The sequence below is a fragment of the Ascaphus truei genome, unplaced genomic scaffold (assembly GCF_040206685.1).
Source record: "Ascaphus truei isolate aAscTru1 unplaced genomic scaffold, aAscTru1.hap1 HAP1_SCAFFOLD_3603, whole genome shotgun sequence".
NCBI classification, from domain to species: domain Eukaryota; kingdom Metazoa; phylum Chordata; class Amphibia; order Anura; family Ascaphidae; genus Ascaphus; species Ascaphus truei.
The window spans coordinates 1-14,654 of record NW_027456622.1 but is presented as its reverse complement, the minus strand read 5'-3'; the positions used below and the strand labels follow the sequence as shown (position 1 = coordinate 14,654).

Below are 14,654 nucleotides of genomic sequence, written 5' to 3'. Positions count from 1 at the left end.
TGGTGATGGGTTTCGGATAAAACACCTATAAGTCTTTGATTTCCTCTGACTGCTCCCTTTTTTCTGATGACACTGTGTGTTTAACAAGAGATTGTACATCTTTATTTGCTCTCTGATTAAGACCGGGTGGATGGGATGAGGATAAAGAAAACACTTGATTAAATTAAAAGGCAGACACAGATTTGCTTTTAGTTAAGATGTGTTCAAGGACTCAAATAGATTGTTAGAATGTTTACAAAAAGTCGTTTTTTTGGCCGGCTTGGAGGTATTGCACTTTGTTATTAAAAAGCCCAACACATCTTGTTAGAGATTAAAATTGAATACTTTTACTTCTAAGCTTTACATTTATAAATTACAGAGTTATTATAACAGGGTGTAAAGGCAAATTGGTATGTCAATGAGTTTAATTCTAATGCGAAAACTTTCACCACCACCCTTTAATGACATGATTTGCCGTTCCATGGTTAACCGTTTAGGTTATTTAGGATCAGGCGCCCAAGCACCTCTCTCCCCCCCACCCCCCACCCCCTCTCCCCCCCACCACACACTTACACGACATCAGCACAAGAGGTTTGAATGGGGTGAAAAGTTCCAGGAACCTCTTGCTGTTCTGCACTAAGGGATGGTCCGGGTCTTTCTGAGAGTCAACCTGGGTCCCGAATGCCACACTCGCTACCGCATCCATGGTGAAACAGGCGTAACACCTGCAAGGGAAAGAAAAGAGCGGGTGTAACCCCTTCCCCGCCGAGTGAAAATCCTACCTGCCGTTATTCTGCTTTTCCATGCTGAATCCCCCTTTGTTCTGTATTAACACAGAAATCAGGGCAACTTAATGCTGAATTCTTAACCTTCGCTGCTAGAGGCAAGCATCACTTTGTTTTGCATGGTATTGTGAAAGGGTTAAGATCGTATGTGGCTAGTTTGACACTGAAATGGTAACCATGATTCGAGTACACTATCCAGCCCATGCCAGATTGATTATTCTGTTGAAAAAAATTGAAAATTGATAGCCAATTTACCGTATTTTTTTTTCCCTTGGAGAGTCCATCCATGACAGTGCTCACCAATGGATTAAGTTCCACCCTCCAGCTGAGATAGCACTGAAATTTCTACCTGTGGGAGGACCTATAAATAGCCCCTCCTTTCCTCCCCAGGTAGTCTCAGGTCAAAAGCTGAAATATATCAATGGAAACATTAATATAATTTTAGACATAACTTTGGGAGGGGATTGGTGAGCACTGCCATGGACGGACTCTCCATGAAAATAAAATTACGGTAAGTTGGGTATCAATTTTCTATTTTGCTGGTTGTCCCCATGGCAGTGGCCAGCAATGGGACTTGCCAAAGCAGTACCCACATACAAAAAGGGGGGGGGGGGGTGTCCTAGAACAAACACTACACTCCTTGTCACTCAAATATAATCTTTTATTTAAGTTGTGACAATTATCTGCAGGACCCTCCTGCCAAAGCATGCATCTACAGAGACATGTACATCCACAGAATAGTACTTAATAAAACGTACGAATTCTATATTAACGCCCTGCAGAAATCTGTGCAGGAAGCCTGCACCTTTGCTGTGCTGAATGTAGCCCTGTCTCTCGCAGAATGGGCTTTTACCAGCACTGGGCTTGAATTTTCTGAATAGTATAGGCCTCCTTGATAGCCATTAAGATCTAGTGACTTATCGTAGACTGAGGCTGCTTGCCCCTTCATTCATCTCTTTGGAAGGATGAACAGCCGCTCTGACCTCCAAAATCCTTCTGTTCTGGAAAGGTAGAGTTTTAAACACCTTACCATGTCTAAAGTATGTAGAATTCGTTTTTTGTCATTTGTTTCGGGCAAAATTAGAGTAATATTACCTCCTGGTTGGGAAGGGATTTTGAAACATCCTTGGCTAATTAGAATTGAATTGGCCTCAAGACGACCTTGTCTTGATGGAAGATCAGAGAAAGTTCCTTTACCGACAATGCCTGTAATTCACCAATCCTACGTGCCAACGTCACTGTTGTCAACAGGACCGTCTTTAACGTTAGGTCCGTATCTGAAGCTTGAGAAGCTTCTCAATGGGGCATGTGTTTAGAGCCCGTAATACTAATGGTAAATCCCAAAAATGAACTGGATCCTTATTGTGGTCTGATTTTTTTCAAAGCTTGAGAATCGACCTATGAGATCTATGGCAGCCAAGTGCTTTCCTAGCAGTGCTGATAGTGTGGACACTGGTACCATCAGTGAGCTAGTGCTGAATCCCAGCTCTAGACCCTCTTAAAGGAGCTCCAGAATTGTGAGAGGAAGAGGTTCCAAGAAGCTTACATTTTTGTGTTGACACCACAGAGGGAATCACTGTCAGAATCTATGGTACACTGTAGAAGTCGTTTTCTTCCTTGCCACCATCAAGGATTGTACCACCTTGTGTGACAGCTCTCTGGATCTGAGCAGTTCCAGTTCAACCTCCATGCCTCTGGATTGTGGTGCTACACTGTACCCTGGGATAGCAGGCCTTAAAACACTGGCAGTTGCCATGGTTTATCTGCCAAGAGTTGGATAATGTGTGGGAACCAGACTCTGCATGGCCTATTTCAGGAGTATTGCAACCACCTCTGCCAACACTTGGTATCAGGGGAATTGGTCGAGGTAGTGGAATATTTGTATTCCCTCCTTCCTTAACTCGGCGATGAGTTTTATTAACACCCTTGTGAATGTTCTCAGCAAAGTCGAGAGGCAAAAGGGAAGCGTTTTGAATTTGATAGTGCTTTACCCCTATCGCAAATTTTAGATACCTTTTGTATCATAGATACCTTTTGTGTCCAACATATGGGCATGCAGAAGTACTGTAGGTATCATTCAGATCTACTGCCCTGGTCCTCTACTGAAGTAATGGTCTTGCAGGACTCCATCTTGAACCGTCTTACTTTGACAAGTTTGTTTACTCCCCTTAGGTCTAGTATGGACCTGAATTTTCCATTTGCCTTCTTGTCGCGGAACATTGGCGAGTAGATACCTCGATATTTCTCTTGTGGCGAAACCGGATGGATCACTCGGTCGTTCAACAGCTGTTAGACAATGTTGGTTAGGCCTCCCTGGCCAGCTTGTTTCCTGGCCATCAGAATCTTAGAAACTTCTGTCTTCCAGATAACGTCTTGAACTCCAGACAACATCCCCTACCGACAACGTTGAGCATCCAGGAAACTAATAGTTTGTGCCCAAATGTTCTGAAATTGCCAGAGTCTTCATCCTACATGGGATGTTTGAGTTCTCCTCAGCTCATGTGAACTTTCCCAGTTATTCTATATTGGGGTCCACATTCCCTCGGCCCACGAATGAGAGCTCTGGCCTCTGCGCCATGATGTTGCTCTTGAGGAACCCCTTCCGGACCTATAAGTTCACATGCCTCGGCCGTTAGACCTCTCACTCTTGAGGTCGAAAAAAAACCAAGACTTACCTCTGGAGGTTCTCTCAATGATGGAATCTAGTTTCCTGCCATTTGCAGCATGGCCTCCCAATGGCCCCCAGAACAGCAAACTCCTCGGAGTGTGGACGTCTGGTCTTCAGCGGGAGAGAGAGGCAGACAACTTCTGTGGATCGACTACTAGGTAATCAGGTAAGCCCCCTTCTATATTATAGAAAACACCTAACAGCTACCTCAGGTACGGTACGACAGAAAGTAAGACTACCTGTGGAGGGAAGGAGGGGCTATTTATAGGTCCTCCCACAGGTAAATATTTCTGTCCTATCTCAGCTGGAGGGTGGAACTTAACGCATTGTTGACCACTGTCATGGAAGCAGCCAGGAAATACATTGAGTTTCTTCTTTCTCCTGGATACAATATCCCTTCATGTGAATAGAATATTAAAGGTGCAGACCCATGTAGGAACAAATGTAACAAATTGACAGTGAAGTTTTACATTGTCAAAAGCAGGGCAATTGATGCTGTGATCAGACAAGTATAAGACTTTTTACATCATTCATCCTGGAAATGTTTGGAAACATTGAAACCCGAGAGGCTTCTGCTTCCTACGCTGATCTTTTCTGAAAGGTATTAAGTACCAGGATTGAGACTATTCAACAGATAAATCTCAATAATTCAGGTGTAAGTGGTTAAAGTGATGCACTAAAACATTTATTTTATTTTATTTTCACACCTGAAGTAATGCTACTTCCCCCCTCCCCCCCCCCCACTTCAACGCAATTCTAATTCCACATTCTTTAGAAAGAAAACAGATTTGTGTCACATACACGATTGGCCACAAGGAACATATGTGAAAGGGGTTAGCGAGACTAGCGACAACGTGGACATCACAATTGTTTCGCACTTTCCCGCGAGGCACTAAAATGAGTGCGCACACCCCAAAAATGATCACCCCAATTACGCTGCCACCGCCAGGATTTATCAAAAGGTCTTAAAATCTAAGGCACCCTCGGTCCCCGTTGCCATCAGAAATATTCATACATTTAACAAGCACAATTAGGCAAATCAGGGTGGTATAAAGTGTCCAAAAATGAGAATACTCCCTTAAAAAAAAAAGTAGAGACGTTTAATTAGAGCTCAAAGACTTTTCTTATTAAGGGACCGTTCCAAGGATAATCCCCCCTTTTTTTCAGCATAGGTGAGAAGCATGGGGCCCCCCCAAGTTATAAAAGAGACCCATGCAGAACTGCCATCTTGGTCCCCTAAAGGTGGTCACAACGGACAGGGAGTTTAAACACTGTAACATGAGCGTTCCTGTCCTTATCTCACCCGTATCCTGCCTCCCAGCTAAATTGGCTATTTAATGAGTAAAAGAAGTGCGTAAATCAAATTACCTTATCATAAGGTAAAGCAAAAGAGATTAGCAATCACTCACTCTCCCTGCAGATTTCCCATTGTAAATAAAAAGAATATTTTCATTTTTCAGACCAGGAGTTACAGTCGCCAGTGGCAGCAAAGTGACTTAGATTCTAATGCCGCAGTTATTAGCAGCAGAGTCCGCGGTCAGAGGTCAGGGGCAGTTACCTTTGCACATTACACGGCTCTCCGGAGTCTGCAAATCCCAGTAGGTTACTCACCAACACGTCACAAGCATCGTTTATTAGGGGGCACATCTAGGGGATGAAGGAGGAAGGGAGCTTAGTGTGTGAGGGAAGGATGGGGGAGGGCGAGAGAGCGAGATGGTAGAGGGAGCGAGAGAGAGCGAGATGGGAGAGGGAGATGGGAGAGGGAGATGGGAGAGAGAAAGCGAGAGAGAGCGAGATGGGAGAGGAAGAGCGCGCGAGATGGGAGAGGAAGAGCGCGCGAGATGGGAGAGGAAGAGCGCGCGAGATGGGAGAGGAAGAGCGCGCGAGATGGGAGAGGAAGAGCGCGCGAGATGGGAGAGGAAGAGCGCGCGAGATGGGAGAGGAAGAGCGCGCGAGATGGGAGAGGAAGAGCGCGCGAGATGGGAGAGGAAGAGCGCGCGAGATGGGAGAGGAAGAGCGCGCGAGATGGGAGAGGAAGAGCGCGCGAGATGGGAGAGGAAGAGCGCGCGAGATGGGAGAGGAAGAGCGCGCGAGATGGGAGAGGAAGAGCGCGCGAGATGGGAGAGGAAGAGCGCGCGAGATGGGAGAGGAAGAGCGCGCGAGATTGGAGAGGAAGAGCGCGCGAGATTGGAGAGGAAGAGCGCGCGAGATGGGAGAGGAAGAGCGCGCGAGATGGGAGAGGAAGAGCGCGCGAGATGGGAGAGGAAGAGCGCGCGAGATGGGAGAGGAAGAGCGCGAGAGATGGGAAAGGAAGAGCGCGAGATGGGAGTGAGAGAGCGCGCGAGATGGGAGAGGAAGAGCGCGCGAGATGGGAGAGGAAGAGCACGTGAGATTGGAGAGGAAGAGCACGCGAGATTGGAGAGGAAGAGCGCGCGAGATGGGAGTGGAAGAGCGCGAGATGGGAGAGAGAGAATGCGCGCGAGATGGGAGAGGAAGAGTGCGCGAGATGGGAGAGGAAGAGCGCGAGATGGGAGAGAGAGAGCGCGCGAGATGGGAGAGGAAGAGCGCGCGAGATGGGAGAGGAAGAGCGCGCGAGATTGGAGAGGAAGAGCGCGCGAGATGGGAGAGGAAGAGCGCGAGATGGGAGAGAGAGAGCGCGCGAGATGGGAGAGGAAGAGCGCGTGAGATGGGAGAGGAAGAGCGCGAGATGGGAGAGAGAGAGCGCGTGAGATGGGAGAGGAAGAGTGCGCGAGATGGGAGAGGAAGAGAGCACGAGATGGGAGAGGAAGAGAGCGCGAGATGGGAGAGGGAGAGAGAGCGCGAGATGGGAGAGAGAGCGCGAGATGGGAGAGAGAGCGCAAGATGGGAGAGAGAGCGCGAGGAGAGAGAGCGCAAGATGGGAGAGAGAGCGCGAGATGGGAGAGAGAGCGCGAGATGGGAGAGAGCGCGAGATGGGAGAGAGAGCGCGAGATGGGAGAGGGAGCGCGAGATGGGAGAGGGAGAGCGAGATGGGAGAGGGAGAGAGAGCGAGATGGGCGAGGAATAGAGAGAGAGAGCACGAGATGGGAGAGAGTGAGAGATGTGAGAGAGAGCAAGAGATGGGAGAGAGAGCGAGAGATGGGAGAGAGAGAGAGCAAGAGATGGGAGAGAGAGAGCGATATGGGAGAGAGAGAGGGAGAGTGAGAGGGAGTCTGGATGAAGGATGAGAGAGAGAGGGATGTGCAGGATGGAGGGATATTGGGAGTGAGATGGAGACAGGTAGAGTGAGAGAGATTTATTTATAAAATGTGCTACCAGGAAGTAATACATTGAGAGTAAGGCCAGGTCCCCGCTGGCTACTGCAGTGCCCGCTGTGGTGGACACTGCAGGGACAAGAGCTGCCCCACAATGGGGCCAGGCCCGCTGCGAGGGGGGACTACCGCGCTGCGCCAACAGAAACTCCTGCTCTCAAGAAAATTGAGAGCAGGAGTCGCGACGGAGCGCTAGGCCACGCACCCCGGCGGTTCAGCCAATGAGGGCAAACCTGCTGGGTGACATCATGGTCGCTCCCCCGTCACGCCACCCCCCTGTCTTTCCTCCTGCAGCTCTCTGCAGACCGGGGGACTCGGCTGCACGCGCCGCCTGCCTCGCAGGCGCGCGTGCTGCGCAGGCAGCGGGCCGCGGCCTTTAGCAGGGCAGTCACACTGGCCCAGGGTTAGGGATATGCCAAGGACAGGACAGAGTAGCACCGATATCTTACTCTCGTGGGTAGCGGCCATGGTGGTTGTCTGGGCAATGGTCACCCTTTCTTGGGATGAGCGTCTGTTCATGCCCTGGTATGACACAGTTATCTCACCTCTTTCATGCGGGTGGCGCTGAAGGACGGTGTCAGCACACTGCGCACGCGCTTCCACTGGTCGTCTCGCAGGCACAGGAGACTGTCACTCATTGGCTTGGTCACCATGTTCAGCTTCTGCGAGCAGACAGCAGAGGGGGGCAGGTTAAGCAGAGACACGAACCCCTTGTCCCATCAGCCCTCCCCGATATTCAGGGATGTATCTTTTCCATTATCATAAGAATAACCCACTCACCCATTAATAAATGTATATAGCAACAACCCCTTTAATTTACCAATACTACTTTACTCTGATATGCTTTGCAATGTGTTTCATACCCCTCTAGCACCAAGAAGTTATTTTTCTAAGGCCAAAGAGTGCAGCTCCCTTTTACTTGCTGCCAGGTTTTATGTTACATTGTTACAGATATAAATATATTAATATTTTGTCATCTCTCTTTTTTTTGTTTTTTTTTACTTATTTAGAATAAAGAATATTGCAGTCAGTTTGGTCCCTGCCCTGAAGAGCTTACAATTAAATGTTCTTAGGCACAGGCAAAGTGGCTTGCTTATGGTGACGAGTGGGTGCTGCAGTAAAATCGGTTTAGCTGTACAAAGCCAGTGCAGTTACTTTTAAACCGCTCCTGCGCCTCCCATCAGAGAGAGCTCCCCCCGTCCCCCAACTCACCATCCTATTTCTGAAGTTGCCGAAATCCTTTTGCAGAACCTGTTTGATGGCCTCGGGTTCACATAACAGAATCATAGCACGCCGCCCCATGTAATATCTGCAGGAGAGGAGACAGAACCGCTGGTCAGCGTTTGATGTACTAATGCAGGAGTGGCCAACTCCAGTCCTCAAGGGCCACCAACTGGCAAGGTTTTAAGGAAATCCCTACTTCAGCACAGGCAGCTCAATCAGTGGGTCAGTCATTGATTGAGCCGCCTGTGCTGAAGCAGGAATATCCTTACAATCGGACCTGTTGGTGGCCCTTGAGGAAGGGAGTTGCCCACTCCTGTAATAATGGGTAAACAGTACCACTACTTTCTCAATTACAAAGCATCACTTTCACGTAGTCTACAGAATACGCTAGTCTGACAAATTGCATCGTAATATAAAACTGGCTTCCTACAACACATTGTATCATCTATCAAGCAAACCCAGTTTACGATCTTGTTGACAGTGGTTGAGCTAACGTTTAAAGAGTACCAGTGCTGTGTGTTAATGCAGGAGATCCAATCCTTTTATTAAATGGGTGTTACTTTTGAATGCCATTTTTAAAAGGCTTAAGCCATATAAATTGACAAGAAGGGAGAGGAAATGTCTTTTCTTTTTTTCAATTGTATCCAGCGGGCCTCCTGGGGCTGAACTATGTTTTTTGTTTAATTTCGTGGTGCCCCCGTTTCTTAGATATTTACCTTTTCATGTGCTGGTGTATCCGGTCACTGGAAATTAATATGGCTGTCATCTAAGCCTCATTCTCCAAGCCAATAGGAAGCTTGACTAAGCATGCCACAGCTAGCTGGTCTCAGTTGATTTTGGGAGGGTAGTGACCCCTCCCCCCTCCCCCAAGGTTTAAGCTTGCCCCTCCCCACTCTCCAAGTTGACAGGTCAGTTTTTATTTTGCCAGGTTACGACAGATCCAATGTGATCATTCTTCCTGTAATTATACAGGTTAATAAGAATTTTTACCCAGGGAGTGTTAGGACCTGCTACGGTCATGCCTTGAAAGTGGCAGCAGGCTTAAGACGCTTTGGCCAAAGGGTTAAACTAAATGACCATTTTTTCAAGAGAATATATAAGTATTGCACTGTGTATTTTTGTCACATTGGAAGTAGCTTTGGGCATCTTTGTCAGTTTTTTGTTGTATAAATGAATATGGCTGCCATCTAAGCCCCACTCTCCAAGCCAATAGGAAGCTTGACCAAGCATGCCATAGCTAGCTTCCTATTGGATGGCACGAGCAGCCACCTACGATTTTACTTTCATTTTACCACGCACATAAAATAGGTAAATATCTTGGGAACCGGGAAGGTCCCCAGAGTTAGGAATAGTGCAGTTAATCTCCAGGAAAATCCCCCACACCCCCAGATCCGATAAAAATTCCCAAAATGGCGGCATTGCTGCTTTAAAACCTAATAGGCGCACGCTTCAAGCACGGCTTCCCGACTTTTTATTAAACCATTATGCAGGTTTGTCGTGTGCTCTATGAAAGTGATGTGCAGTGTGTACTAGTGTAGGCGAACGCTGCTCTCCAGACACACACACACACGCGGTGCAAAGTGGCTCACCCACAGATTGGCCCATACTTCTGTATTAGTTGCTTGTCTCCCTCCCAAAATCCCTGGGGAAAGAAATACACGTCATAGCCGTATCATGGATATTACCCCACTTCACGGAGCGCAAATGCAGCGGCATATAGTTACACAAAGTGGAAATGCCTACACTTCCAGAAATATGATGGTAAAAGGCCAGTGGTGAATAGGTTTGAGTTACTGGCTCCCTTGTAAATCAATTTCTTCTTAATGAAGCAAGGGGTCGCTTCCAGAAAAACAAATGTATTCGAGTTCTCCAGTAATTACAAAGTTCATAAGCAAGGGGCTGGGAGTGTATGTACAGAGATATTAAAGCTGCAGTTCAGTCTTTTTTTTTTTTTTTTTACATTTATTTTTTTACTTCAATAGTTTCATGTGTGCAATCTCTAATTAGCTAAAGAACTGTATAGCTGCAGGTCAATTCGTTCTCCATGTATTGATAGGTCGAAATTTGGTGACATATTAAAAGCTGGCATTTGTTTATAATCTGCTTGACTGGCAGTGGAAGCTCATGAATATTCATGAGCATTCCTGCACTTACAAGTGCTAGAGGAAGGGCAGGGCTGACAAAGGGGTGTGCCAGGGCTTGTGACAGGACATGAAGGGGCAGTGCCTTAGCAAATGGCTGTTAAAATAGAATACAAGAAAATTGGTCTTTCAAAGTTGTTTTTTTAAAAACAGAAAATGCTAAAAGTATTTTTTCTTACTACAGAACTGATTTATTAAAAAAAACCACACATGCAGGATATTGACTGAACTGCAGCTTTAAGCATGATCATTTTATGGGGGATGGAAGTGTAGCGAGATAATCATCACCAGGTTACCATGTTATTAGTTCTATAGAGATACTAAGTAGCAGTGTATAGAGATATTCATTACACAGAGCTGCACGCTCATATTCTGTCAGCCTGAAGTATACAGAGCTAATTGGCATAATTATATAGTGAAATGTGATCATATTCACAGGGGTTGAAGTGTATTGAGATGCTCATCTTATAGTCCATGTAGTATAGTTTGTCATTGCATGGAGGTGGAATTAGAGCAGATAAAATCCTTCTGATAGTCCTACCCCCAGCATTGCCCTGTAGGCCCCTCTGACAGTGGAGCAGCTCATGAAAGATGGCTCATGTCTTACCTTATGGAAGAGCAGCACGTTTCCAATGAATGGAAGAGGCTTTGGGTGCTTTATCCCAACACGCTCTAGCTGTGAGAATGCAGACACAGAATACCTGCAGGGAGAGGGGCAGAGGGAGTATTAATAAGGCACCTCAGGAGAGTGGTTACCATGAGCGTGATGCTCAGGATGAGAGATCCCCTGTTGAATTGTTCAGTGTGTAGTTAGGCTTATTATGTACACAGCTCGGAGCACATTGTTCCTGTTCTTACTAAACATTCTATAAGAAATAAATACTCTTCTCCACCTTACATAGTTACATACATAGTAGATGAGGTTGAAAAAAGACATAGGTCCATCAAGTTCAACCTATGCTAAATTTAGACAACAGATACTTTATCCTATATCTATACTTATTGATCCAGAGGAAGGCAAACAAAAACCCCATTAAGGGGAAAAAAGAATTCCTTCCTGACTCCAAGAATTGACATTCGGATTAATCCCTGGATCAACATCCTTCCCATGTATACTTATTTGGTATATACCTGTATACCTTTCCCATCTAAAAAGATGTCCAACCTTTTTTTGAACAAATCTATTGTATCTGCCATCACAGTCTCCATGGGTAATGAATTCCACATTTTAACTGCCCTTACTGTAAAGAACCCTTTTCTTTGTTGCTGGTGAAATTTCCTTTCCTCCAACCTTAAGGGATGGCCCGAGTCCTTTGTACTGCCCGTGGGATGAATAGTTCTTTTGAAAGCTCCTTGTATTGTCCCCGAATATATTTGTATATAGTTATCATATCCCCTCTTAGACGCCTCTTTTCTATTGTAAATAAATCTAATTTAGCTAGCCTCTCCTCATAAATTAGATTGTCCATCCGCTTTATTAATTTGGTGGCTCTTCTCTGCACTCTCTCTAGTTTCATAATGTCTTTTCTTAGGATTGGTGCCCAAAATTGTACTCCATATTCAAGGTGTGGTCTTACTAGTGCTTTGTAAAGGAGCATAATTATGTTTACTTCCCTTCCATCCATTGCCTGTTTGATGCAAGATAAGATCTTGTTTGCCTTTTCAGCTAATGCATGACATTGGGCACTATTGCTAAGCCTGCTGTCTACAAGCACTCCTAAATCCTTCTCCATCAAGGATTCCCCCAATACATCTCCATTTAATTTGTAAGTCGCCTTTTTATTCTTGCATCCCAAATGCATAACCTTACATTTATCTGTATTAAACCTCATTTGCCATTTACCTGCCCACGTTTCCAGTCTCTCCAAGTCCTTCTGAAGAGAAATTACATCCTGCTCTGATTCTATTACCTTACACAATTTAGTATCATCAGCAAAGATGTAGACTTTTCTCTCGATCCCAACCTCAAGGTCATTAATAAACAAGTTAAAAAGCAGGGGTCCCAGTACCGATCCCTGAGGTACTCCACTCACGACTTTAGCCCAACCTGAAAAAGTTCCATTTATGACAACCCTCTGTTGTCTGTCCTTTAACCAGTTTTCAATCCAGGTGCATATATTATTACTGAGTCCAATTGTCTTTATTTTGTACACCAACCTCTTGTGTGAAACCGTATCAAAAGCCTTTGCAAAATCTAAGTAGACCACATCAACTGCATTACCCTGGTCTAAATTCCTACTTACCTCCTCAAAGAAACAAATAAGGTTAGTTTGGCAAGATCTATCCTTCATAAATCCATGCTGACTATTACTAATAATTTTGTTTTCCATTAGGTATTCCTGAATATTATCCCATATGCAAACCTTCAAGTAGTTTCCCTACTATTGAAGTCAGGCTTACAGGTCTGTAATTTCCCGGTTGTGATCTAGCTCCCTTTTTAAATATAGGCACCACATCTGCTTTACGCCAATCTTGTGGAACTGAGCCTGTGGAAATGGAGTCCTTGAATATTAAATATAATGGTTTGGCTATTACTGAGCTTAACTCCTTGAGAACTCTTGGATGTATGCCATCGGGGCCAGGTGCCTTATTTACTTTAATTTTTTCAAGTCGCTTATGAACTTCTTCCTCAGTTAACCAATTGTTCATTAATATGGAGGTTGTGGCTTCCTCCTGCAGCATTACTATGGAACTTGATTCTTCCCTGGTAAACACAGAGGCAAAGAATGTGTTCAATACCTCAGCTTTTTCCTTATCTCCAATAATAACCTGCCTACCCATCTCACACTGAAAGGGTCCTATATTTTCTTTTCTCATTTTTTTGTTATTAAGGTACTTAAAGAACTTTTTAGGGTTGACCTTACTTTCTATTGCAATCCTTTTTTCATTATCCATTTTTGCTAATTTGATTGCCCTTTTGCAATTTTTGTTACATTCCTTATAATTCTGATACAATGTCTCCGTCCCTTCTGACTTAAAGAATCTAAACGCCTTCCTCTTCTTGTCCATTTCCTCCCTTACCTGTTTATTTAGCCACATTGGTTTTGACTTATTTCTTTTATACTTATTACCCAAGGGTATACACTGATAAGTGTGCTTTTCTAACAATGTTTTAAAGACTGCCAATTTATCTTCTACATTTTTCCCTGCAAAAACATCATCCCATTGTATTACTACTAGATTAGACCTCCGTTTATTAAAATCTGCCTTTCTAAAGTTTAAGGTCTTTGTTGAACCCAAGAAATCTATTTATTGATAATTTATTTCAAATGAGACCATGCTATGATCACTGTTACCCAAATGTTCCAGGACTTGAATATTTGTTATTGCTTCTACATTGTTTGATATGACCAAATCCAGTATTGCCCCTCTCCTGGTTGGTTCCTCAATAATTTGGGTCATATAATTGTCTTTAAGCAACCCCAAAAACCTGTTTCCTTTTGTTGTAACGCTAATCTCAACGCTAACCTTCCCTACGGAAACATCACCCTCACTGAGTGAGGAACAAACTGGTATAAGGAAATGCATGAAGCTAAACAGTAGCAGGTACAAGTAACAAGAGCTTGGCTTCTGCCCAGAGCTTCTAGAGCTTGGTAGTTGGCCAGTAGCCGACAAACACCGAATGAGACAGGAGATAAGAATCTCTTGGCCCCCCTCGTCTGCCCATTATCCTACCTGCTGTAAAACTGCAGGCCCCATTTGATCCTTGTCTTTGTTTCGTATTTGGGATTTAGCCTTAGGTCTATCCCAAGCACATTTGAATTCTCTTACGGCACCAGCCCCTACCACCTCGGTTGGGAGGCCAGATCAGAAAGCCATCACCCTTACTATAAAGAAGTCCATGCTCACATTTTCCCTCTGTCTGCCACCCCCCCGGCTTCAGAGACTAACCTCGTGTTCTAGCTCTTCTCTTTCTGAAATAGTCTTCCCTCCTTTACCTTGTTGAAACCATTTATGTATTTGAACATTTGAATCATACCCCTCCCCCATCTCTCCTCTAAGCTGTACATATTAAGGTCCTGTAGCCTTTCCTGATCAGTCTTTTGCTGGAGATCATGCACCATCTTTAAATCAGCCCTTTTTGCACGATCTGCTATTTATTTACATTGAACTGGTCTCCAGAATTGAACACTGTACTCTAGCCGAGGTCTTACAAATGATCTATACAGAGGCATTACTACTCCTCTCTCTGCATCGAATACCTCTCCCTATACTACCTAAATAGTCATCCTACCTGTATCCTATCATAAAAAAAAGCAAGAATTAAAGGGTTAAAACACCAATACACAAGTCCTGTTATTGTGCCGGATCTGAAAACTTTTAAACAATGGAGCTTGTTCCCTTGATAACTTTGTCTTTCTTTGTTCTTGAGTGTTTAAGAATTACATTAGTTTGTCTCAATATAAAAATCCTTATACTGCATTTATTCTCGAACAAAATAAGTCTAAAATAAAATATTGTTTTTTAAAAGGGGAATTGAAAAAGGGTACTGTAACAGGGACTTATCCCTGTTTAAATAAAGCTGCCTCAGAGCTCTGAGAATCCAGCAGAGATAGTTAATGGCAGC

The 14,654-nt window shown here is 44.8% G+C and overlaps 1 protein-coding gene across 1 annotated transcript; it reads right to left on the bottom strand.

The window, feature by feature from the left end:
* Positions 1–552: 552 nt before the first annotated feature.
* LOC142483745 (thromboxane-A synthase-like) lies at positions 553–10,788 on the bottom strand (the record flags this gene model as incomplete). Its single annotated transcript, XM_075583732.1, has 6 exons — positions 553–704; positions 4,991–5,079; positions 7,268–7,384; positions 7,935–8,031; positions 9,536–9,588; positions 10,695–10,788. Coding segments are annotated over 6 exons (602 nt in total), but the record flags the coding sequence as incomplete, so codon positions are not given.
* Between the last annotated feature and the right edge of the window lie 3,866 nt (positions 10,789–14,654).